Genomic DNA, 26,410 nt, shown 5'->3' on the forward strand with positions numbered 1-26,410 from the left:
ATTTGAAATACAGTCTGTCATAGGTTGGGAAATGGTGGGATATTTTTAAAAATTTGATTTATACAGATTCTTTCAAGTGTGTATTAAGCCACAACCATTCCCGGAGTTCCTGAACATCTGTTGTATTAATAAATGTAGCACCTATACTAATATATCACTTAAAGCTCAAACATAACTTGGGGGCTCATCATACTATTTGTTCTATTTTTGCATATGTTCGAAATTTTTTATAATAAAAAGATTAAAAAAACCTTCAGATGTAAATTTCAAAATTCCCAACGGATTAACCTAGGGGAAAACTGGGAGGCAATATAAAAACCCTTAATAAGAAGTAAAAACTTGAATTTTTTTAAAAAATTATTTTTTTTAAAAAGTTTAATTTTTAATTGCAACCATTATATATAGACAGCAAACCAGCCATCAAAATGTTGAAAACATTTCAAATAATGGACCTATTTTAAAGCCTCCAAAATCTCATGTCACTGTTGTTTGTAATTAAGAGTATCTTTTAAATGCCTACGTAGGACATTTTTAAAAATCCATTGCAATTAATATAAAAAAAGGAAAATTAAATTCAGATTTTAAGCATCTCTTTTAACCACATTTCTCTCTTTAAAATGTAGCTTAATACAAATCTATTAGACTTCCTAAGATATAATTAAAATCAGAGTTAAAACATTTACTCTTTAGATATCTATAGTTAACTAATAAATTTTCTGTAATATCCTTTCATATCTTTTATAAACAAAATATTTTAAAGACGTACAATGGCATGATGTAAAAGAGCAATAATTATAGTAGACAAAATAATAAATGAAATATGATATGCCTTCTGCTATATACCTATGAGTTTTACAGAATAATCATTACAACAGATGTCCTTAGAGAACAAAAGAGAATGAGAAAGTATACAGGTTGAGGAAGGCATGGAAGATATTTTCTGTTATCTTCTACTATGTGGTCTCTCACTGCACTATTCTTTAAATAAAAAAAGGGCTCCACAAGGGCAGGTCCTGTTTCAAATGTCCCCTTACCCTTCTGACTAGAGAATAATGTGTTTGTGTAGGATATGATTACACCAGACAAGGCTGCGAACACATGTGACTTACTCAATGATTCTATTCTGCTTCCTTTTAAAGATAAAGAATGCATTTAAGTCGATTGTGTATGAGACTCTAGTAATTCCTTGGAAGGCTCCATTCGAACAGAGAATAATATTACCCTATTTTCAAACATTAAGAACATAGCCATTTCTGGGGTTTTCATTTTCTTTCCAGAAACTATGAATTAATACTTTCATTTATTTTGAAAGAGAAAAATATGACACATGTAATTACTTCAAAATAGTTTTAATTTTTCTTTGTATAAGCAAAACATCCCCATAAAATATTTACTTTAAAAAATGTTTATATACAAATAACTGTGTAAGATAGAAAAAACGATTAAAAACAACACAACCACCAACACAACAGCTCCTAACAGTAGGCCAGGTCAGGGTGCAGATCTCATGAAAACAAGCTGCTTACATTCCCAGAACCACAATCCTCTGGGTGGAATCTTGTCCTGTTTAACTCACTGGGTGGCGGAGCCCAGAGGAATTAACTCAAACTATGAAAATCCCAAAGCATGGTCACCTATGGGGAAATGAGGAGACAGATATGACTTGAGCATGGTAATTATTTTCTTGTAGTAAAGGTAAAGAAAACAACCTTACATGGTAAAGGTTTTGTGGGCTCCAACATCAACAGGTAGCTGATTGTACATATATTTACCAAACATAGCATTTGTTAGCTATGGTGGAAAACATACTATGTGTGCTTGCCATTTGGCTTTAAAATAATATTCTCCAGAGCACTCCCATTTATTGATTATAGATGCATGTAAGTGGTATTTAAAATAATAAAACATTACCAACATTTGAGGGTTTACTGTGTATCAGACATACTGTTCTAAGTACTTCATATGGTTTGTTTCACCTAATCCCCACAATAACCCTATGAGGTAAGAACTATTATTATTCCTACTTAACAAAGAGCTAAGGCATAGGGAAGTTAAAGGTCATACAAATAGAAAGCAGAACCAGGTGCCTTGTCTGCAGAGCTCTTGCTTTTAATTTAGCTCCAGTGCTATAATGTGAAATTGGATTTTAAACCCCATTATCACACAGAACTATTCTTCTAAGATTGTAGATTCCGTTTCTTTGTGAACTTCCACCTCTTAATACCATTCTGACTCACGGTTTACCTTCTGCCTCCCGATTCACCTTCTGGTTTCACCTGCCTCCCTATACAACCTGGACCCCCAGTCATTTCAATTATACCGCAAACTCCTGCCCTGACCTCTCCTACTGAAGTCAAACCAAGGTGGTCGCCTGCACCAGCAATCTCTGTTACTACTACTGCTTCCCAGCAGTGAAACATCACAGCTGATTTAATCCAAGAAAAAGTCATGCTTCCTGTTGTGAAGAGGCCTTCACTGCTGCTCAGCAGTCCTTTCTTTGACACTTCGCAGCATCCATAGCAGCTGTTCCCAACTTCTTCCAGGATTAAACCCCCAAGCACACCCACCTATTCCTTTGTAGATTATCTTACTATGGATTTACTTAAAATCCATCCAAAGTAGTGCTGCCAGATAAAATACAGGATGCCCAGTTAAATCTGAGTTTCAAATAAACAAACGATCATATTTTAGTATAAGTATGTCCCAAATATTGCATTATAGAAATATCTAAATGCCATTTAAAATAATAAAAATCCCCAGCAAACTATGTACTAAGATCCTACCAAATATTGTACAGAATATACTTAATACTAAAAATGTATTCATTGTGTACCTAAATTTTACTGGGCATCTTGCATTTTAATTTGCTAAATCTAATCCAATCAAATTCCCTTACTTTTCATTCCCAGAAGCACCCTTCCTTTTTTTAAAGGTTAATTCTCTGAGCTATGGTACTGATCTTTCTCCTTGGTTCACTTTCTTTTTCATTCTACATATTCCTTCCCTTCTACTTTCAAGTATACTCAGGTCATCCCTACTACAGTATGAATGATCCCAATTCTATATCCCTCCATGAGCCCACCCATGCCCTTTGCTGTGTCACTTTGCAATTTCTCTACAAAGATAAATTCTATTTCCCACCCCTTGAATCTGAACTTAGCCACATAACCTGATCTGGTCAACAGAATGAAGCAGAAGTGCTGGTGTGTCAGTTTGGAGTCAAGGATTTAAGGGGCCTTGTATGTTTCTGCTTGTCCTCTTAAAATTCTTCTTCCATCTCCATGAGAAGGGTATGCCTAGGTAAGCCAGACAGGAGGAGGATGACATGTGAAATAGAGTCCAACATGGAACAAAGCTCCTGAGCAGGCTTGTAGATGCACAAGCAGCCCCCACTGAGATCAGCCAACCCTCAAACACGAGCTATAATAATAACTGCAGCCTTTTTTTTTTTTTTAAGATTTTATTTATTTGAGAGAGAGAGCAAGGGCGAGAGTGAGAAAGAGAGAGAGAGAGCACCCAAGCAGGGGGAGTAGCGGGGGGGGGGTGCGGGAAGCAGACTCCCTGCTGAGCAGGGAGCCTGATGTGGGGCTCGATCCCAGGACCCTGAGATCATGACCTGAGCCAAAGGCAGATGCCAACTGAGCCACCCAGGCACCCCAATAATAACTGCAGTCTTAAGCCACTGAGTTTTCCAGTGTTTGTTATGCAGCAAAAGCTAACTGAAATATCTACCCTGAAAAAGCTCTTCTTGACCTTACTATACTTACTTTCTTGCGCTCCCAAACTGCTGCAAAAAGTACCCTTTATTTTTTTTTTTTTGGCTGTGTTTTCTTACCACTTATTCTTGTTATCTGTATCACTTCTCTTAATTGACAGCAAAACCTCCTAATGGGCACTCCTATAGCTGTGACTCTGTCCTTATCTACCTTGGCCTCTGTATAGCACCTGACACTGTAGATGGCCTGATACCTGTTAAATTTCCCCCTCCCTGATTGTACTGCACTGGTCTCAATTTCTTTGATTGTTTCATCTATTTCAGGGGCTCATCTTCTCTCTTCTACTCTTGGGGTTTATTCATTCCCCCAATAGCAATTATCATATATTTGACTCACATATCTTTATCTCCACCCTAAATCTCCCTTCTAAGCTCTAGTTGGGTGGGTTCTCAAACTCAGTGTGCATTAGAATCACCCAGAGGGCATACTAATGTTCAGATTGTTAGGGCCCCACTGCTTGAGTTTCATATTCAGTAAGTCTGGAGTGAAGCCTGAGAATTTACATTATTAACAATTTCTCAGGTGATGCTGATGCGTAACTTTGAGAACCACTATTGTAGTTTCGTATTTCCTACTACCTAACAGTCTCCACTGGTTATCAAACATTGCACAAGTGATTCAAACATTGCATACAGGGTCAATTAGGGTGTTTTTATTTGTTTGTTTTGTTTTTAATTGTAAGGCCTAGGAACCAATTTGGGCTAGCTAAAGCAAAACCAAGAATTTATTAGGGAGCTCGCAGAATCAATGTGAAGGCTGGTGAACCATGCTCCAAATAAGGAAAACAGAAAACAGACTACTTGATAATAGGAGCATTACCTCTAAATCTGAAAAAGTAAACAGTGTTTCTTGTGTTCCTGAGTCCCTCTGTTCAAGATTCAATTCCAAGGATGCCTGGGTGGCTCTGTCAGTTGAGTGTCCCACTCTTCATTTAGGCTGGGGTCATGATTTCAGGGTCCTGGGATCAAGCTGGGTGTCCGGCTCCATGCTCAGCGAGGAGTCTGCTTGAGGATTCTCTCTCCCTCTCCCTTTGTCCCTCCCCCCACTTACTCACTCCCCCTCTCTCTCAAAAAAAAAAAAAAAAAAAAGATTCAATTCCAAATCAGAGTCCCCTACCCATTCTTTAGTTGAGGGCAGGGATAGAAAGGACTATAGTGGAAGTAGCCACCAATGATTGTTCTTCTTTCATACTGTCTTTGTTCAGGCCCTCACAATCAAGCAGGTGGATTACTACAACAACCTCTTAACCGGTTTTCTTGCCCCTAATCTAACCTCCAATTCATTCTCCACATAATCTTCAGTTATCTCTTTAAAACACATGTCATTTTCTTCTTTGCCTTGTCTGGTAGTGTACCTGTCTTATCTCGTTTTAAGTAATAAATTGCTTTTCTTTATGTGCAAGTGGATGGGATACCTTCGCCTTAACAGACTCATAAAATGGAAAAGTAGTTTTATAAGGTAGGAAATACATCTCATTGTTAAATCAGGACCTAATCCTTAGTAATCAGGCAAAGGTCAGAACTGGTCCCAAAATAGAGACCCCTCTAGGAGCCTTTAAGAGATCAATGTCTCACTAGATTGAAAACCCCACATGACAAGGACCTAGTCCTCATTGCATCACTAGCACCTTGCTCATAGCAGGCGCTTAATGAAATGAATAAAGTCTTCATCCCCAGGCCTTCCCTACTTTAGATTACTGTAATAGTCTCCTAACTGATTTCCTGGTCTGCAGTCTCTGCTGCCTATCTCCTCACTACCAACTCCTTCCTGTATACCACTGTTAAATCAAGCCAGTTATCATTTCCTGCTCAAAACCTTCTGACTCCCCAGTATATGTTTGCCAATTCTAAATTCTCCGTACTCAAAGCCTTCAATAATCTGGTTCCAACCAGTTTTTTAAGGCTTTCTTCCATTTCTACTTATACTGTCAACCAATCTAGGTAAGATTTCTTAAATATAACTTACTTTTTCTGTTCCTATTGCTTTGGTTCTACTTTTTGGAATGCCTTTCGCCCATGGTGTTTATCCTACCCTACCTTCAAGTTTGTTAACTTAACCTGTCAGTATTCTCAATTTTTTTAAATCCATGGCCCACCATCCCAGGTTCTTTTGGTCATGTCCCCTTGTACCCTATATCCCTAACTTCGTGGTTAGACATCTTTCTATTTGAAGCTTTTGGGTGCCTGGGTGGCTCAGTCAGTTAAGGGTCTGACTCTTGATCTCAGCTTAGGTCTTGAGCTCAGGTCTTGATCTCAGGGTTGTGAGTTCAAGCCTCCCATTGGGTTCCATGCTGGGCATGGAGCCTACTGAAAGAAGAAAAAAGAAAAGAAAAGAAGAAAAGAAATCTATTTGAAGTTTTTGTTAATTGATGTCTTGCATTTATACATATTTCATAAGAGTTGAACACATACTATCTTAAATTATCACTATATACTTGTTTATTTGTCCTACCAGATTTTAAGAGCTTTCTATCACTTATTAATCTTCTATATTCCTCCAGAAACTACTCTGGTGGTTTACACATAGTACTGATGAATGAAATCTGTTGAACAGATGAATAAATGGATGTTTATAATATGAGGCTAGTCTTTGGGACTGGTCTCCTTGAGGCAGCAGCCAGTGGCTGTGCTAGTAATTCCAGAACTGCTAGAATCAAAGGGTATAAATCTTGGCAGCTTGGAAGTAGAAGGTGAGTCTAAACCAAGATGATTAGATTGAGCACAGAGGCCAGTGCCAAGAAGCCAAAAATAAGCATCAAGTAAAAAGATCCAAAGCCCAAACCTGAGACGAAGTGTAGAACAAAGGGTTTGGAATCAGGCAAAGACACAGTAGAAGCAACAGTAGCTTAATAATAGGTTGATGGGGATCTGGAATGGTGGACTTCTTTTAGGGGCTTGTGCGTACCATTTCCAGAATCAAAATGAGTGGTTTATTAGTAAAACAGAGTTGCCTAAGAGTCAGAAGTTGGGTGGGCAGCCATTTATCATTTCTAGCAAAGAAATACATGGAAATAAATTTATAACAGCAAATATAGTGAAATATAAATAGACCTGCTTTGAGAGGTAGATTTCATTTGAGTTCCATTTTCTTATGCTCTGCCATCTTAATTTGTTTCACATATTTGCATAAATTCACATCCAAGTTCTAATGCATTTTTTTGATTCCTCCATATTATGGATAAAGAAAAACATATTTTAAGAGAGATATCATAGTACCCAAACCAAACACAAAAACTCAGAATTTGGTTTTGCTATATTTTTTAGACTTTCAAACTACCAATCAATAAAGCTACAATAAGAACACTATACCTAATAACCACTGATTTTTTTTTCTACATTAACTGTTTATAGACCGGAAAATTCTAAGAATTTTTTACAAGGGTTTTTTTGCCTTTTTTTTTTTTAACTTAAAACAGGGGCACCTGGATGGCTTAGTCAGTTAAGCATCCAACTCTTGATTTCAGCTCAGGTCATGATCTCAGGGTCGTGAGATTGGCCCGCGTCAGGCCCCACTATGGGCTTCCCGCTCAAGAGCACAGAGTCTGCTTGCCCCTCTCCCTCCACTCCTCCCCCGGCTTGCACATGTGCACACTGCATGCATGTTCTCTCGCTCTCTTGCTCTCTCAAATAAATAAAATCTTTTAAAAAAATAAAAAAAGATGTAAAACAAAAAAAATCCTATTTATATAAAATGCATATTTTATTATTGAGAGCGCTACAAAGTTTAATTCCTACAGCTACCTTTCCCTATAAAGCATTTGTTTGCTTTCAGTCTGTGAGGTTGGGTTGAGCAGCTCTCTGCCACACACAGTATTTCCTTGTACTAATTAGCAGCAAGCATTGTGGCAAAGACTAATGTCCACATGAAAAGCACAGCAAAATTCACTTTAAATCCTATTGTAAATGTGCAACAGTCCTTTGCATGATTTGTACAATAAATTTTGTTATTTTGAATTAAATGATGAATAAAGTACACTTTTCAAGCCTATATTATTCTTCCTGATATTACTGAGAGGAGGATAAACTCCCATATTAGTTCCTTGGAAAGTTAATATATTTTGGCAGGCAACATAAAAGAATAGGAAGATCACTTATCAAGGAGCTAGGTGACCTTGATCCTACCTATTCTATGGGGTCTTAGGTAAGTTATGTATTCTTTCTAAGTCTCACTATCCTTATCATAAAACATAAAGACTTGAATTATTTCAGTGGTTCTTGCAAGGAAGACTGCACCGGGATTGCCTGTGGACATTTTATTTTGACTTGGTAGATGTGAGAAGGGAGGGCCTGGGTAACTGCAGCTTTACACTTCAGAAGTGATTCTGATGCATAGTACTGGTTAAAAACCAATGGTCTAAATAATTTCTTGAGTCTTTTGCAATTCTGAAAGTCTACTTTTTATATCCAATCAATGGAATTTTAATAGCTTCTAGCTTTCATCATTAGTCTCTTCTTGTAATGAATAAATGTATTTTAGGAAATAGGGAAGCTGCCTCTAAATTATGAATAGCTTACAGTTACTGAGTGCTCACCAGTTCTAAGGTATTAACTCATTTAATACATGTAATTCAATCCTCACAACAACACTGAGGTGGGTACTAGTATTATCATCTATATGTCACAGATGGGAAAACTGAGGCACAGAGAGTAATTTTCCCAAAGTTACAGAGCAGGTAAGTAGGGAAACTGGGTATAGAGCCTACACTCTTCACCAGTATGCTACTGCCATTCAATATAAGGGACCTACACCTGCAAACAGCACCCTGCACTTCTCCCTACCCAAGTAGCACTGCTTTCTCTGTTACTTTAGGAAAAAAGAAGCGTCTGTTTTTAGAAAATTTGTAGAATCTGAAATCTGGAAGGGGGAAGTTGGGAAAGGCAAGAATGAAATGACTCAAGGGAGGTGAGCCTAAGTCCCCAGACCCCGAGTTACAACTAGAGACTACTTAGATTCACAAAAGCCTTGCTAAAAAGGGTAATCATCCCTACGAGTGATTTGCCTTCAGTTCTCACTTCATTCCATAATGTCTGAGACATGGTCTTTTTGACTGACCAAATATTAATTTAAAAAACATTAGAAATTTACTTTATTGGGTGAACTAGACCCAAAACTATAAAGTTAAAACAGGAAAGTAGGCACAAAAGCTATGTTAGAGACTCAGAGAGAGGGTAATGACATTTGAAATTATTCAGCCTACTACTAATTTTGGGTATACAAAGGAGAATTTATAACAAGTGTACCCTGGCATATGGAGTAGAGTCTAGAGCATTATAAGGATAACCTTCCCTTCCCAACAATATGGACAGAGTAACCTAACTGGTCTGTGGTCCTGATTGTACAATGTGAAATGCCAACCTACACAGCAGTGCTATTTTTTCTAACTGGGTGCACTCAGCAATCTGGGTACAGGTACCCAGTTAGAGCTGGTGTTTTGCCAGGTTAGTGACAGCAGGGCAAGCAGGGCAAAGGTGATGTGGTTCTGGCAAGAGAGTGGTAAATAATTTAAAATAGAATGCAACAAAAGATCAAAGGAAGTAAAGGCAGGAGAAGGATGATAGGGAGAAAAAACATAAGTCTGGATTGGAGGTCGCACGTCAGAGAAGGACGAGAGACTGACATAGAGGAAGAGCACTGGAGACATCAGGGAACTGAGAATGATGTACTGGGAGGAACTGAGGGAGAGAGCTGGGATGCATGTTGTGGCCAGAGAATGTGAAGTCTGCAGTTAGAGGTGAAACAGATTGGGTGTATGACAGGATCCCAGGTATGGCAACAGAAACGAGCAGCCGAACATCAGTGGGGATGAGATGTCAAGGAACTTCGAGGGTGGTATTCTGTCTACTTTGGTGATGGATTCACTCAGGATAAGGGTAGCAGTTAAGGTAAACAGGAAGACTGTAAGCCATGTGTCAGTCTTTAATAATTTAAGTCTTGAAAGACTTAAAGATTATTTATTTATTTATTTATTTATTTATTTATTTGACACAGAGAGAGAGATCACAAGCAGGCAGACAGGCAGGCAGAGGGAGAGGGAGAAGCAGGCTTCCCACTGAGCAGGGAGCCCGATGTGGGGCTCGATCCCAGGACCCCGAGACCATGACCCGAGCTGAAGACAGATGCCCAACCGACTGAGCCACCCAGGTGCCCCTCCCTTCATTCTTAAGACTCATCTTTGTTCCACTTTTTTGACTTGGTAAGAACCTATGTTTCATATTTTCAACTTAGGGCTAGCTTAGTATTTTGCTAAAGTTGAATAGGGAATGAAATTATTGCTAATTCAGGCAAGAAAAATCTCAGCTCCCCACTCTCATAAATTGCTAAAAATAAATGTTTAAAAAATAAATTACAACTCAGTTGCCCCAGTTCTGATTTGAAAACATCTGGTGAGACCCTGGGTACAGGTTTCCACTACTTTTTTTTTTTAAGTATAAAAAATACACGTACAAAGGTTTCTTATAATCTTGAAAGAACAGGGTGGCATGCTATTTACTGACAGGCTGACCTTTACACAAAGAACCTCCACCTTCAACAAGCTGAAATTATTGTTACTGATGCCTTGAGAATATCATTGCCTCAGAACGCAGCATGTTTTGTCCAAGTCACACAGAAGTAGCTAGATAGACACCATTTGGTCACCAAATGGTGCAATGTAGAGGGCAGGGGAAAATTATTTCTACAGTACCAACCATATGCCTGATACTGTGCAAGGAAGGAAAGGAAATGTCAAATATGATTCCTAATGTCAAGAAGCTTACAATTTATTGGTTAATTACGTAATACTTGAGCCCAGAGCCATGTCTTACATTTTTAAAAAAATTACAGCATCTAACATGGGACTTTATAGATATCAATAAGAAGTTAATAACAAATTAAAACAATACAAAATGTTTAGAATTAAGTAATAAAACATACATTTAACATAGGTGACTGAGAGAAGAGGTAACAGTTGAGCTAGTGTCATTGTAATCCATGAAAAAATCTTGTTCCTATTCTGTTTGGAGCGGGTACTGACACAGGAAGGTCCCTATTCCTACTTACTGAAATCTTTAGGGAAGAAAGAAACCGGGTCAGCTTTTCCTACAGGTAGAAATTAGAAAGTCAGGCTTATCCTATGCTGGGGCATCAGGAGTGGCTGAGTCCTTACCTGCATCTTTTCCCAGATGGCCAAGGAAACTAGCCTTGAGCAATAGCTCTTTTAAGTATGCAAAACTATTGACCAACTTGTTATTGAAACCCTTTCCCTCTTGGATTCTTTGATCTTATATTGATATCCTTTCATTCATTTATCAAAAAATTATTGAGCACCTACTATATACCAGTAATCTGTTCCTATCTTTTTACTTCTGATTTCTTTACTACTCTTCATTCTCTACCCTATCACTCCCAATCACCTTTACTCAGCCCTCAGCTCTATTCTTCTTTCTCTCTCTCTCTCTATATATATATTTCTATACACCTATATATATTTGTATATATATATATAATCTTATCCTTCAAAAAAGTACATCAGTCTGCTGAGGTTCATGTAGCCTTTAGGCTAATATCTCCCAACCAGCATATCCTACACATACAGATAGGAGGTTAGAGAGCCTGTAAGGTCTTAAACTTCCTGCTACTGCTATGCCTCATTGATCATCCCTTCTCAGTCTTTCCTGCCGGCACCTCTTCCTCTAGGGAGTATTAGGTTTTGAAAATTTGTCTTTTCTGAATCTGTCTTTTCACTCTACATTCTTACAATTTCAGCTCCCTCTCCCTATCAATCTCCAAGCTTAAGTTTAATTTCTTTCTATTCTTGCTCTTTCTATACTTCAGGTCTTCACGGAGTCTGTTGCCCTAACTTTAGATAATTCCTCTTCTTCCTTAAATTTTAAAGTCTATTCCTTAAGAAGTCTTTGTTCCTTTCCCTAAACTAGGTTAGACAGCTCTGCCATGTGACATTATTGCACCCTGTCCTTTTCTTTTGAAGTATTCATCATCTCATATGATCTGTTTAATGGCTGTCTTGTCCAACAGACCAGGGGTAAACAATAGCCCATGGGTCAAATCCAGCCCCACTGCAGTTCTATTGGAACCTAAACACACTCTCTTATTTATGATTGTTGCTGATTGCTTTTGCATTTCAATGGCAAAGTTGAGTAGTTGTGAGAGGCCATATAGCCTGAAAACCCCAAATATTTATTATCTGTCCCCCTAGTTTGCCAAATGCTGCATTAGACTATAAGCACCATGAAGACTGAAATCATGCCTGGTGTTCTCATTTCTATATTCCCAGCACCTAGAGTAATGCCTGACACATAAGTATTTCTGGACTAATTGTATTTCAATCTCAAGCTTTAACCCATCTTGTCAGTGAAACAAATGAGATCACATTAATTGGGCTGTGTTTATAACGTTATAATCACTGCTTATCCAGATAGTGATTGTAGTATTCTAGTCCAAGGGGGAAATAGAATTAACCAAGTAATAAACAAATGAATAGATTATTACAACCAGAGGTAAGTGCTATGGAAAAAAGGAACACTGTACAATTAGAATATGTAACAGAAAACCATAATCAAATATAAAGTTTGGGAAGACTTCCCGGAGGAAGTGGTCTTTGACCTGAAATCTAAAGAGTGAACTAAGTGGGCAAATGAGGTGGAGAGAAGGAACATGGCATGTCCCAGGAATTGATGCTCTTGTCAAATAATAAACTATAAAGTAAGTTCCTTGAAAAGTTAAGGGTAGGATCCAAAATGGAACAAATGCTCAGTGGGATATTTATTATAATGTAAAATTTAAAACACTCTATTGTTGGCCTACTGTGGGAAAGTGGTAAACTGTCGTATGTCCATAGCACAGTATATTCTGCATCTATTAAAATAATGGGTATGAAAAATTTTAATTTGTATGGAAGATGCTTCTATAATGTAAAGTAAAAAAAGTGGGACATTGCTTCCACTAAGTAATATATTCATAGAAAAATGTTCTAGAAGAAAAATGGACTAAAACGTTAATTATAACTGCCTCTGGGTGGGATTGAATATATTTTCTTTATGGTTTTCTATATTTCCTATGCTATGCATTTAAAACCTTTAAGACTGGAAAAATACATTTTACTGAGAAAATAAATGTGTTGATTTGTATCTACACATTTCAGGATAGTCTTTCCTGAACCCTGGAATGAGGATATAAAATGAGGATCAAAACTCAGGAGAGTTCACTGTCAATAACAAAGATTATTAGTGGAAGTTTTCCTGGAATGTAATTTAAACTGTAGATATAAAAGTGCAGTGGGGACATTGGGGCCAGGGAAAACTACCCTGAGATACGCTGCTCTATATGACAACTTGCTTCTGAGATTCTGTATCTTGATTATTTAAATTGGGAACTTAATCTAACCTTACTCCACGTGTGTTTGGTCTCTTCCTGCCTAGCCATAATCCATCAGAAATGCTCTGGTTTCAATTCTGGATATATAATTTAAATGAGGGTCCTGGAGAGCTCATGCATCAGCTCTAATATTACTCTATTCTGAAAGCTTCTCTTATTTTTTGTTCCTCAAACAACATCTTTAATTTATAGGCCCATTGGTCTTTCCCTTAAAACTATTACTGCTAATTTATGGAAGTGGGTGAGTTGAGAGTTGTTTTTAAAAAGTTTTGCTTCTTCCTGTAACTGAAATAAAAAGATAAGAACAGAAATTCTCACCACAATGATTAATTTGACTTCCCTTTAGTTTTAAAAAAAGAAATAAAACCCCATTCTTTTGGTTAAAATATACTTTATTCATCATTCAGGCAATACATATTTGTGTGCCTATCTTACACCCAGGCAGGTGCTATGAATCCATTGGGGGAAACCTGCATGAAGTCTTTTGAGAGTGCATAGTTGATAGCAATTGCTTCCAGAGTTCACCATATAGGGCTTCCAAATCCCTTGGGGGAGGGGTGGAGTGGGGAATGAGTTTCTTTTCCATCATGGTTTCATAGAGGCAACACAGTGGATGAAGGGCTAAGTAAAAATTTCCTTTAGACTAGATCAGGGCTTTTCAACCTTGGCACTATTGACATTTTGGGTCAGATAATTCTCTCTGTTATGGGGGCTGTCCTATGCATTATAAGATATTTAGCTGCATCCCTGGACTCTTACCTACTTGATATAGGTAGCAGTCCTTCAGATGTGATAATCAAAAATGTCTCCAGACATTTTACCAAATGTCCCCTGGGGGTGGGAAAGACAAATAATTTACCTTGACTTCCACTGAATTTACTAGAAAACAAACAAAAGCAACCAAATAATTGAATAAGAAAGAAAATACAGGGGCGCCTGGGTGGTTCAGTTGGTTAAGCGTGTCTGCCTTCCGCTCAGGTCATGATTCCAGTGTCCGGGGATTGAGCCCCGCATCGGGTTCCCTGCTCTGCGGGAGGCCTGCTTCTCCCTCTCCCACTCCCCCTGCTTGTGTTCCCTCTCTCGCTGTGTCTCTCTCTGTCAAATAAATAAATAAAATCTTCAAAAAAAAAGGAAAGAAAATACAAATTTTGCCAGATCACTATGCCCTTCTGCTTATTCCCTAGATTAGAGATAAATGGAAAGACACTGACAGGACAGTCCATTTCCTACAACAGAAATGACTAGCATATAGACCCTACTCAGAAGATTCCCTACAGTAAAGAAGTAAAAGTAATAGATCTGGAGTTAGAAGGCTTAGGTTCTTGCTAAATAGCTTCACTTCTTTGGGCCTCAGTTTCCTGATCTATAAAACAGAGGTGTAGCGGGGAAGCAGTAGTGAGGTTTGTAAATAGATCTTTTAATTTTTTAATTCAATAAACGTTGAAGATATAGTCTAGCTACTATACGTGGGGCTAGTATATAAAAGATAAAAAGACAGGGTCCTTTCCTTCAAGGAGATTATATTCTATTACAATGACAAACTACAACTACAATAATCTAAGAGTTATAATAGAAGCATGTACCAAAAAAAGTGGGAGCCTGGAAAGAACAGCTAAATTTGTTTGGGGAAATCAGGGAGACTTTTACAAGAGAAATGGCATTTTAACTAAAACTTGAAAGATGAATAAAAATTTTGGCAGGAGACAAGAAGAGGGAAGATATTCCAGTTAGAAAGGCAAAGGCAGAGAAATCTGATGCTTAAAAAAAAAAAAAAGGTGTATTTAAGGAACTGTAAGTACTCCAGTGGTGCTAAAGGATATATAAAAAAGGTGAAATGACTATTATATTGTAGTTGATAATTTAAAATTTATGTGATAGACCACCCTTGTCATGGTGTAGAAAGTAAGTCTGGAGGGGAATGAACCAAGAGGCCAATAAGTGACTACTGCAATAGTCCACCTAAAGGTAGTGAAAGCCTACAGAAGGTCAATTATGTGGGCAGGAATGGGGAATATTCATAGAGAGAATGGGCAAGGCTTCAAGTCAGAATGTTGGAGCAATTATATAGCTAAGACTTACTGAGCACTCTCTGTATGTGTGCAATAAATAGTTCATTTAATTCATATAATAAGCCTAATAGGGATGGAAAACAGTCCAATTTGCTAAAAATTAATTTGCCAAAGAATTAGGTAGTTAAATTTACCAAATACTTGTTTTATAGAAAATCCACCTTAAATTTATTTAACAAACATATTCTCTGGTAAAATTACTTTTTACTGAATTGGCTTTTGGTAGAATGACTTACAGCCTAAGATAATATACACTTATCCTCATTTTGTTGAGGAAAAAACTGAGGTTCAGCATTAGCAAAGGCAAGGCCAGGTCTATAGAGCTAGAGCTTTTAATCTCTACATAGCTAATACTAGTATAGGGATAAAGAAAACAAATGATCTAGAATATCTTGTTTCAGCTCTAATGTGTTATGTTAATATACTTAAATCAAGAACCAAAACTTAAAAAAGAGAGATACAATGAAACTAAGTTCAAAATCTATTAAGAGTACCACAGCTTTTTATGGCAACTTCCTCAATTTTTGAGGGCATTTTAAATTTTTCTCCCTTCAGCCAATTGATGAAGATAATGACAGTGAGATAGTTCTCTTTACTTTTCTGTAGTTCTCTACTCTTTTTCTTTACCAGAAATTGCCATCTATCTGGAGTCAACTGCCATTTATATCCATGTGACACATAAAACCCACTGATAACTTTTAAACTTTCATCCCAAATATTTATTTCATCACCAATGCAGATAGTATTATTTTTCTGACAATGGGAAAAAGGTCACCATAATTCTGTTCTCTCAGGTATGAGACTTCTGAAATCTTTTAAACTCAACTCTATTTTTCCCTGCCTGAGAATCACTAGCAAAAACCTTGCTTGGATCTGTAATGACCATGGTTCCCAGCCGGAGACAGTGGAGTGCACTCCAGGAGTTCAGTGGAGAGTAGTAACTCCTCTTGGGGGGGCATTTTTGTCAGAGTTGCATGTAGTGCCCAGGGGCCAGGGATGTTAAATATGCTGTACAATGTAGACTTGTTTCACCTAATGCATCAGAAGCCCTTGAGAAACACTGAGCTCAGGGTCAACTTCATGGGCATGCAAACTGTGCAGTTCTACAGGGCACAGTGCTTGGTTTAGTGTTCTGCAGTCACCATTTTAAAAATCTTCATACTTTTATGTTTGAACGTCTGTTTTATAAATGAAGTCCGGTGGTACAATGGATCTTACATTCAAGCAGAGGAGGCAATGTGTGCATCTTTTCTTTCTTGCCACCCTCTTTGCATATAGTCTTCATGGTGTGTCATAAACAGGATTCTGATGGATCTATGGATCTAGGAACTCAAGGAGTCACAGTGATGAGACAAGGCAAGCATATTACATCAATGGTTGATTTAGTGGACCATTCCAAAAGGCTACACTCTCCATTCGAAACAGAACTTGCTTCAGATGCAAAAGGAAAGCAATGGCATCCTAAAAAATACAAGTGACAGAAGAACCCCATCATACCTTTCTTACTAGTGTGCATTACTTCCCCGTATTACCATTTATACTGAAAATGATGACAGAGAAGGAAGGGGAAAGGTAAGGCAACCCATGGTTCCCTTTCCTTTCAGTCCTTCCATACTCAAATTGGTAGGATGTGTGCATATCAAGAAGGGAAATAAAAACAGTTGAGTTGGTTCTGTGTAGCATTTACACTGTTCTGATAAACACAAAATGCATATGCATGTATAAACTAGGAAATATGAATTGTGTAATTTTGGTGATTCTATGTATGAGTTAAATGCTTTTATATTTGCATTTATAAATGGCATTGCACAAAATAAAGATGAATGGTAAAATTCATTCTAATAATTTAAAATTCTAATTTTTCTTTACTTAGAATGACATTAAAAAGCAAATAAAAAACATCATTACAAGTCAAGGGAGGAATGACAGAAGAAAGAAAAAGCTTTATATTTTAGTAAGTATAATGGTACTTTTTTCTTCCTTTTTGAACAAGGGGCCCCACATTTTTCATTTTGCTCTGGGCTCAGCAAATTATGTAGCTGGCCATGACTGAGCTAGTTTAAGCAGAAAGGGATTAAAGGACAGTGTTTAGTTCACAGTTCTCTGAGAGAACCAGGCTTGGATAATACATTGCTATAAACAACACCCAGGAAAAACTAAACCAGAAAGAACATTCATCCCACATCACAGGGCTCTTCTAGTGGAAACTCATCCCAACACCACCTGCCAGTCAGCACCTATACTCTAAAAATGGATGCGAGAACTCTTCCCCAGCTACCCAGAAGAACCAAGTATCTCCACCATGGTGTTTGCCGGAAAATCCCATCTCCCTGAGTGTGGCTGAGGCATCATGTTGTTCACCTTCACACATATGTCTTGAATGGGTGCATCTGATTGCTGGAAACTAGGTCAAATGTACTGATACGCTGAAGCTAGCTGCTGATTGTTAGCATCTTTTCCAACTAATTCCACATTCAGTGAAGTCATTTTGGTAGCTTGGGAGTAATCACACCCCAAAGATTGGCCAAAGCTACAAATCAGAGTTTTTCCCTCCCCCAGCCATTAGTAAGCATTTACCAGCACACCATCATCTAGCTGCAAGCAGCACTCTAGCTGCAAGGGAGTCTAGAAACTGTAGTTTTTAATTTTCTAGCTTCTAAAGTGCAGAAAATCAAGCTAAAAGGGGGCTGGATGAGTGTTGGGTAAGCCATCTTATAAAACCTGCTGAAAGATTATGGTAGCCATTGCCTTCTGTTCTAGATTATAAATTGCTAATAGGCAAATACTGACAGACATACAACAGTATTGGTACAGAAGGTTTGGCAGGTTTTTACTAAAAGCATGACATGATGAGTATAGGTCAGTGGACTAGAAGAGATAAATGTCAGTTGAGATGACTAAAATACATTTTTATGATGCTAGACTATAAACTTTGTAAGTAAGAGCAGGGACCATGTCTGTTTTGTCTCACTGTATCTCAAATCACCCAGCAAACAGAAGCCACTCAACAGTAACAACAACACAAAAAGAAATACTTAAGGATAGAGAGAGTTCAATTTTGGCATTTCTCTTATTCTGTGTAGATAAGACAATTCCAAATGATTTTATTTACTCCTTTTAGATGAGTTAAACCTCTGGATGTCAATAGTTCATGATGATACTTTCACATATGTTATCTCATTTGAGTCTGTACCATTCCTGAGAAGTTAAAACAGGAATTACTATCCATTTCATAGATGAGGAAACAAACTCCAAAAAGTGATCTTTTCAAACTCATTCAGCTAGTAAATGACGGTTTAAAATTTTCATTTCCTGACTTAAAATTCCAGAACTCTTTCTTACTCACACATTGGATAGTGATTAATTAGGGAAGTATTCTCAGGTCTTCAATTCAAACATCAGCTTAAACTCAATTACATGCAATGGACAAAACATCCTAATTTCATGCTGCAAATGTTTACATTCTTCCCTTGGCGTTTTGGAAAGATTTGAATTGTGGTTGCAATTGCCTTTTCTTAGTCAATGATGTTGATTCAAGAGGTAGGAGGAAGGAAACCCTTTTCTAGAAATAGTTAATGCAGGAATTTGATACTTTTACCTTTTTCTAGTTAGGAATAGTATAATTTAAATATTGTGGATGTACTTGAATTATAATATAGTACAGGGACTCTCGATTTTATATTACTTTAGAATCATGAGTGGTGGGTGAGGTTGCTAAGACAGATTTCCAGGCCTCATCCCTAAAGATGTGACTTAGTAAGAGCCAAAATATTAAATTTTTTTTTTAATTAAATATTTTATTTATTTATTCATGAGAGTCAGAGAGAGAGAGAGAGAGAGAGAGGCAGAGGCAGAGGGAGAAGCAGGCTCCCTGCCTAGCAGGAAGCCCGATGCGGGACTCAATCCCAGGACCCTGGGATCATGACCTGAGCCAAAGGCAGACGCCCAACCATCTGAGCCACCCAGGCGCCCCCAAAATATTAAATTTTAAAACTCCAGTGCCATAGACTATTATGAGAATCACTGGTGTCATGCATCTGACATTCAGCTTGTACAAAAATATTTATTTTACGAGAAAATGCATTTTAGCACAGTAATGCTATTTTTAAATCACTTCCATAGGCTTCTAAAACTTAAATCAATTTAAGAGATCTGCCTTTTAAAAATATTAGGTAATTTCCTGTATATTAGAAATCTTGCTACCTATGTTTATTATAATCATGCTCTGAGGTTGAAAACTGCAGGCTAATTTACTGTAGTAATCAGCCTCAAATCCCTTGCAGCATAAATTCTTATTAGCATTATATGTTATGGAATTTATAGACAGCTTCTTACCAGGGATCTGTTCCTTTGAGCCTTTTGATTTTCCTATTTGAAGAACCAAAATGGTTCAAAATGAGGATCTCTCACAGCACTTAAAATACATGGCAACCAACTAACCATTAAAATACACCTGTATCATACGTAAGTGTGAACGATCTCTAATTGGGGCAGGCTGAAAATGAGTGTCAAAAGTCCTTTATTCAGTGTCATACTTCGAACTTGAAACCATGGTTTCTGCCTCCTACTGCTTAAATCTTTTTGTTGGGAAGAAACCCTTCTGGTTTTGTTAAGTGAAACTCTCGTTCCACGGAGGAGGAAACTAAGGTCCGAAGAAACCAAATTATTTGTCCAAGGTCACACCCAGTATTAGTGACCAAGTCAGACAAAAACCCCTCGGTTCCAATATGATGGCCAACCCAGCTGCTTCTGTTCCCCCTTTTTTTTTTCGATTTCATAACTGCACCCCTGTCTATACCCCCCTTTTTGGATAAAGTTGTTTTGTTTAACAGTCCTTCCCTACCTCCTTCTGCTTTTATGCCTTTGGGTAGTAAAACCTTAAACAGACAGTTAATGAATAACACTGGGCGTCCACATCTAATGCGGTGACTTTCACGGGCCTTTTTCTTTGGCCGAACATTTCTCTGAAAGGCTCTTAATCCTGGATTCTGCCGGGGGAGGGAGGTCACTGAGCGCGGACAAGTCCTTACATGTACACGCGCGCGCCCGGAACGCATCCTGCGGGGCCAAAGAGGAAACCAAGGAAGGATCTATTAGGGCGGGAGAAAAACACCGCGGTGGGAAATCCCTGAGCACCGGATCTGCCAACCCCTGGCAAAGCTAAGCAGAGCCGAGCGTGAACAAACTCCTTTAGGTGGCCAGGCACAGACACCGCAGCACCGCATAGAAAGATGGGGCGCGGCGGCTCCAGCCGCACCAGCGGGAGGGAGCGCCCGGGCGGCCCTTTTATAGGCCGGAGCCCACGCTTGCGCGCCCCCGCCCCTCGCACCGCCCCCGGGCCACGCGCAGAGCCGCGGCGTTACCTGAGAAGGGCCGGCTGCATCCGCGCCCGGCCCCGCCCGTTCCGCCGCCCGCCCTCCCGCGAGGCCGCGGCGGCACGAGATCTGCGCCTTGCCTTCCTCCTCCCGCGGGCGGGTTTTCTTACCTTGTAAAAAGCCGTCTCCGCGGCTGCCCCCGCTTCCTCCGCAGGATGTGAAATGGCGGTCGGCTAGGCGAGCGTGAGCACCGCAGCTCCGGCTTATCACGCCTCGCCGCCAAAACGGCCCCGAACACTGGAGGCCCCCCTCCCGCAAGCCCCTCGGAGCCCATCCATGACATCGGCGCTCCGCCGCCCCCCTCCGCTGCCCCCACCCAGGTGGCCGTGCCCACCAGCCGAGTCATCGATTCCCCGCGCCAGTCGTGGGCCCAGCTTTCCACCAGCTCCCTCCCTCGCTGCGAGCCCCGGGGGCGGGGGAGAAAACACCTTCTCGGCCCCCGCCCGGGTGTCCCGCTCGGGTGCCCGCCCCGCTCCCTCCCTTTCCCGCCGCGTCCCCTCCCCCAACTACTCACCGCCCTCCCTTCGCCACACACACAACCCCCTTCTCCCCTCCCCCAGTGGTTGCGTCCGTGACATCATCATCATGGCAACAAGAGCTGCAGCCTGGGACCGAGGAGCCCGTGTGATTCCCGGCGGCGGCGGCAGTGGCGGCAGCACCAGCACCGACGAAAGCGCCAGGGCTTCTCTCCTATTGCCCCTCGCCGGGTGCTCCTGAGGAGGCGGCGGCAGCAGTGCCAACACCGCCCCGCCCGCCGCCGCTGCTCACGGTTTCTGTGTGTGTGTGGGGGGGGGGGGCCGAGCCGAAGAGGGGAGGGGGCGCCGCCGCCGCTGCTGTGGGGCCGTCGCTGCGGAAGAAGCCGCCGCCGCCGCCGCTGCTGCTGCTGCTGCTGCCAGATCGCTCGTGAAGAGGAGGCGGTGGCGGCGGCGGCGAACATGTTTTCAGTGAGGATAGTGACTGCCGACTACTACATGGCCAGCCCGCTGCAGGGACTGGATATCTGCCAATCCCCCCTCACCCAGGCCCCTGTCAAGAAGGTGCCGGTGGTGCGAGTCTTCGGAGCGACCCCGGCAGGTAAGCGGGCGCGGGGCGCGGGCTGGAGCCGGCGGGGCGCCGGGGCTGCCCTCCCCGCCGCGCACACGCGCGCACGCCGCCGGCCCTCGGTGTATCGCTGCCGCCTGTTCCCTTCCCTCCGCCCTTCTCGCCTTTCCCCCGGTGCGTGACAAGAGGCGCAAAAATGAGGGTCCGCGCGAGCGCTGCGCCGCCTCCTCCCCGGGGAGGGAGGCGGCGGGCGCCGAGTGTTTACAGTGCGTGCGGCGGTCGGGAGCCGGATCCGGACTCCCTGTCTCGGGCCGGGGGGAAGCGAGCGCCCGCCAACAGCGCTCTGGCCCAGGAGGATGGGCCAGGTGACCGCGCCATGTCCTCCCTGAAAGGGTTCACAGGGCCCCGCTCTGAGGTCTGTCGCTGGTGGGACTGCGGACACCCCCGTGCGTCTCCCAAGTGCCCTTTCTGGAAATGGCTTTAAGAGGAGTGAGGAAGTGTCAGCTCTCTGTATTCAGTCTCTCCTCGCCGCCTCTCGCCCGCGCTCTCCTCTGCCCCTTCCGGAGATGCCGCGGACTGAAGAGTGGCGCCTGGGGCCAAATAATTTTTCGCATTGAAGTGACCATGTGGTTCTGCTGTGAGTGCAGGTCGTGACTCCTTAGAGTTTAAGCCTCAGAGTCTGGGGACTGGGCAGCATCCTCAGGTGCATTGCTTTGAGGGAAACGTGGATCCTTGGGACTAGGAAATGCGTGTGTGCTGCCCAACGTAAAACATCCCACTCAATAACGTGAATTTCTTAAGAACCGCAGCTAAACTCAGCAACACAAACATTTAGAAATGCCCCTATGCTGAGTTGTGGTATTGCATTTTAAATACACGTATCTTTAAAATAAAAACTGATGAACGAGTAGGGTGGGGAGACAGCAGTGACAGAAGCTACATTCTCAAAAGCTCTTAGGGGTTTGTGATAATATAAATAGGTAGTGGCCAGATTTACAAGGTTTTAAAGTGTTGTGATTTTCGACATGCTTTGAACTACCTACATGAAATAATGGAGCTGCCTCCTAGAAAGGGATGCTCTTACCTCTAGCTATGTATTGCCCTATGGGATTTTAGATAGCATTTCCCACTTGATGCTCCTTGCCCTAATCACTATTCATCTTATTACTGTTTCTGTGGACTACCAAGATAACACTTTCTCAAACACAAGCACTCATTTTCAAGCAGTTTTCTTTTAATGTGAATTCTCTTTGTTAAAAATTTCAGTGTTGTTAGTGAGATTTGTATTCCTTTTTAAAATAATGAAAACGATTTTGATGATAGGGACCTGATAAAATGGGGCCTTTGAGTGCTGTTCATTTGGTGAAAGTATAACACCTGAAACTTTGGAGGCTGGAAAACAGAGGCAATGAAGTTCTGAAGGATAGATTTTTCTGCCCTTTTAAATGTATTGGTGCTTTGTTTCTCATTGGAATTTCAGTGTAATATACTGTTTGTTCTCACTTCAAGTACAGAGGAAGAATAAGATAGTGACGTTTATATAGCTCTCTTCAGCCAGATTTCTGAATTATAAAGTGACATGCTAATAGGATATATTGTGGCATTTCTATGTATTAAAGTTTGTATGATTTGGATTACTTTTCTGCACATAGTTGTTTGTTTGTTTGTTTGTTTCCCCTCTACACAAGTCATTGTGTAGATATTGGATATCATCCAATATCCCTGGATGATTTTCAAGCTGTGTTATAGTAGTTTGTGGAATAGGTGAATTTCACCGTGAGCTAGCAGTAATTCTATAACGTGAGAAAATACTCTTTAAAAGATAAAGATGATGAGGTACTTTTGTGTTTTTCAATATAAAAAAGACACAGGACTATTCGATGATAAATATTTTTTCCCTTCTGGACATCTTACAATAGATTAACAGCCCCCCCTTAAAAAAACTTCGAAAAATGTACTTTGAAATGTATAATGTAAATGAATGTGGATGACTTTTTTGTACATATATCGAAGGATATAAAACTTGATACAAAGAAACTGAAACTTAAAGTTAAGGAGTATCAAATTGAGTTTACTATAAATATAGTTCTCCGTTTTACACATAAAACTTCTGTTTCTTCAACAGGTGAAAAAATTTGAAGTCACGGGCATACATTTAGAGGTTATAGCCTTCAGAAATCAAGCCAACATTTTTAACATGTTAGAAACTCCCAGTAAAATTAGTATTAATGAAACGTAAACAAAAACTACAATTATCTGCTCCTGAATTCTCTCCCCAAAGACAACTAGTCCAGTTCACCCATTAAAATAAAACTTGAAAATAATTAATATAAAAGGTCAATCTGACTTAGTAAAACTCTGAATGATAGAATTTTTAATGAAGACTGTTTGGAAATACGAACTATGTTTATTTACTAATTAGTAAAACAAATTAATGAAAAATAGTAACATGATAAATCTGTGTTACATAGAGTACCATAAATTTAAGCCTTTCATATAAATTTAAGCCTTTCACATATAGTAGTTAATTTTGGAAGCCCTTAATTATCTTGATTTGGAGAAAAGCTGTTTTTAAACTGAGTTTGCTTTATAAATGAGTCCTGAAAAATAAGCAGAAAAAATTGTTTCCCAAATAAAGAGGGCATTTTATATTTGTATTATAAATTCTGAACTGATTGGTTTCTTACATTTTTACTAGTTCAGTTTTTCTATTCAAAAAGGTATTTTTCTGCTTTAGAAAACAGTCCGGTTGACTTCTGATTGTCCTGTGTTTTGAGGGCATATCTTGAGTAATTTAAGAAATAAATTGTCTTAGGTTTAAAAGCTCTCCTATCTTGAGTTGGTGAAATTTGAAAAGGTATTAAAGAAAGTGGCATATTCAAATTTGAATGGTAGATCCTAACTCATTTAATCCCTTGCCGACTGAGGATATTGATTACTGAATCACTTAATTTTTCTTCATGTGAGTGATGGAATTATTTTTAAAACCAAAAAACCTCTTCTGCTTTTCTTCACTCATTTAAAAATGTCTTGAACGTTTTTTTGATATAACAATGTATTGAGCAATGTAACAACGTTTCAGTAACTTGTTTTAATGGAGAGAAGCAAGGTTATAAATAACTAAAGCAGAGGGCTGTGTTTTTTCACTTAGATTTGAATACAGGTGTGACTGCTCTGGGAATTCACTTCAAATAAAATCCTAAGGCTTCATTGTGAAGACCTGACTCCGGTGGATCTGGGAAGCTGTCCGGTTTCCACATCCCAGCTCTTGCTTAGTTGCTTGATGTAACTCACTTCATGTTGAGTTTAGAAAGCTCTCAGTTTTCTCAGCACCAGGTTAAACAGAATTATCCTCTCAAAAAGCTTCCCTGCTGAGATGCAGAGTAGGAGTAAATAGAAGAGTGTGAGTGAGATGTTCACACAGCAAGTAATTAACAAAGTAGGCCAAACAGACTATAGAGGGAGCTGCTTGTCTTTAAGATTACTGTAAGGAACTCTGCCACTCCCCTCTCTAGTCTTCCTCCAGATAGTAAAAATTTTAGTAGATTGTTCTAGATGCTAACTGTTAAACATGAAATCAAGTTTTTCAACATAAGAAATTGATCATTCTGAAATGCTATATAAATTTATGTAGTTGTTTAATAACCTCACTTCTTTTGTAAATTGGATTATTAACTAAGTTTGAGACGAATACAGTTTTGAAAAACATAGCATTTATCAACAATTCAAATTACAACTAATTTCAACTAATTTCTCTAATAAAACTCTTGTTTGTTCATAGTCTTTTTTTTTTTTTTTTTTGCTAAGCCATTTAAAAATATTTTAAGATCACATAATACCTATTTGATGTAATTACTAGAAAGGTTTTTCAGGAGCACTACTGAGATTTAGTGATTTACTACAAACAAAATTAATGACTTTATTTAGTAGGCATTTGGAGCCCTGAGTAGCAAATTTTGTTAGCTTTCTGTATTACATTTGATTTAAAATCACAATTAGTAAATCAGAGGATGAAGCAGGGCCCTCTTAAGTCTGGACACAGTAGAATCTGGTAATAGTGATTGGGTTCATTCAGTGAACACTTAATGAGAACCTACTATGTATATTGAGCTATTTTTGGTGTCATTATGAACAACTTTTACCCTCTAGACTCTCACAATATAGTAGAGATGACATGGAAACATAAGTCAAACATAGTTTGATTGGAGTATGACGGAAAATGTGTTTAAGAAAGCAAAGACTCAAAGGAGGACATGTCAGTGACCAACTAGCAGGCAAAAAGGGGAGTCAGGGAAGGCTTCATGAAGGAAGTATGGATTAAGTCATTTTTAAGGAATATCCAAATTCTGATAGAGGAACAGATACAAGGTAATTCACAAAGAGAAAACTGCTCTTGGCAGGGCAGCTTGGCAATACATATCATAATCCTTGAAATGTTTTTTGACCCAATAATTCTAGTTTTAGGGATTTTAATCTATGAATGTAAATCTTTTGGCAAAATCTGATTATCTTTTGAATCCATCTACTTCTTTTCATTATCCATCACCACCCTAAACTACTAGCATTTTTGGATGCATTTACAATAGCCTCCTAATCTTGGCCTACCCCAGTCCACTCTGTTCCCTTCTAATCTGTTTTCTACACTGTAATCAGAGGGATCTTTTCAAAATGCAACCCTGATTATATCACCCTACTACTTGATATGCTTCAGTAGCTTTCCATTGCATTTAGGATAAGGACAAAGCTACATGTCTTATGTGGTGACGTCTACATGTCT

At 39.6% G+C, this 26,410-nt stretch overlaps 2 protein-coding genes across 5 annotated transcripts in view; one reads left to right on the plus strand and one right to left on the minus strand.

The window, feature by feature from the left end:
• The window catches only part of LOC116634575, a 79,662-nt gene extending 58,499 nt beyond the window's left edge, over positions 1-21,163 (minus strand). Inside the window, exon 1 of the mRNA XM_032408059.1 lies at positions 20,703-21,163. Within this exon, the coding sequence (XP_032263950.1) occupies positions 20,703-20,938 (236 nt within the window). The 5' untranslated portion in view covers positions 20,939-21,163. The remainder of the gene's footprint in view (positions 1-20,702) is intronic.
• A 10-nt stretch (positions 21,164-21,173) lies between these two features.
• The window catches only part of REV3L (REV3 like, DNA directed polymerase zeta catalytic subunit), a 174,787-nt gene continuing 169,550 nt past the window's right edge, over positions 21,174-26,410 (plus strand). For 3 of the 4 annotated variants that reach the window (XM_032408050.1, XM_032408052.1, XM_032408055.1), the window contains exon 1: positions 21,413-21,666. In XM_032408050.1, the coding sequence (XP_032263941.1) occupies positions 21,528-21,666 (139 nt within the window). In that variant the 5' untranslated portion in view covers positions 21,413-21,527. Of the gene's footprint in view, positions 21,667-26,410 lie in introns of all 4 variants that reach the window. The other variant, XM_032408054.1, reaches the window with a different exon arrangement.

This window comes from Phoca vitulina, unplaced genomic scaffold (assembly GCF_004348235.1).
Source record: "Phoca vitulina isolate PV1807 unplaced genomic scaffold, GSC_HSeal_1.0 scaffold9, whole genome shotgun sequence".
In the NCBI taxonomy this organism is placed as follows: Eukaryota; Metazoa; Chordata; class Mammalia; order Carnivora; family Phocidae; genus Phoca; species Phoca vitulina.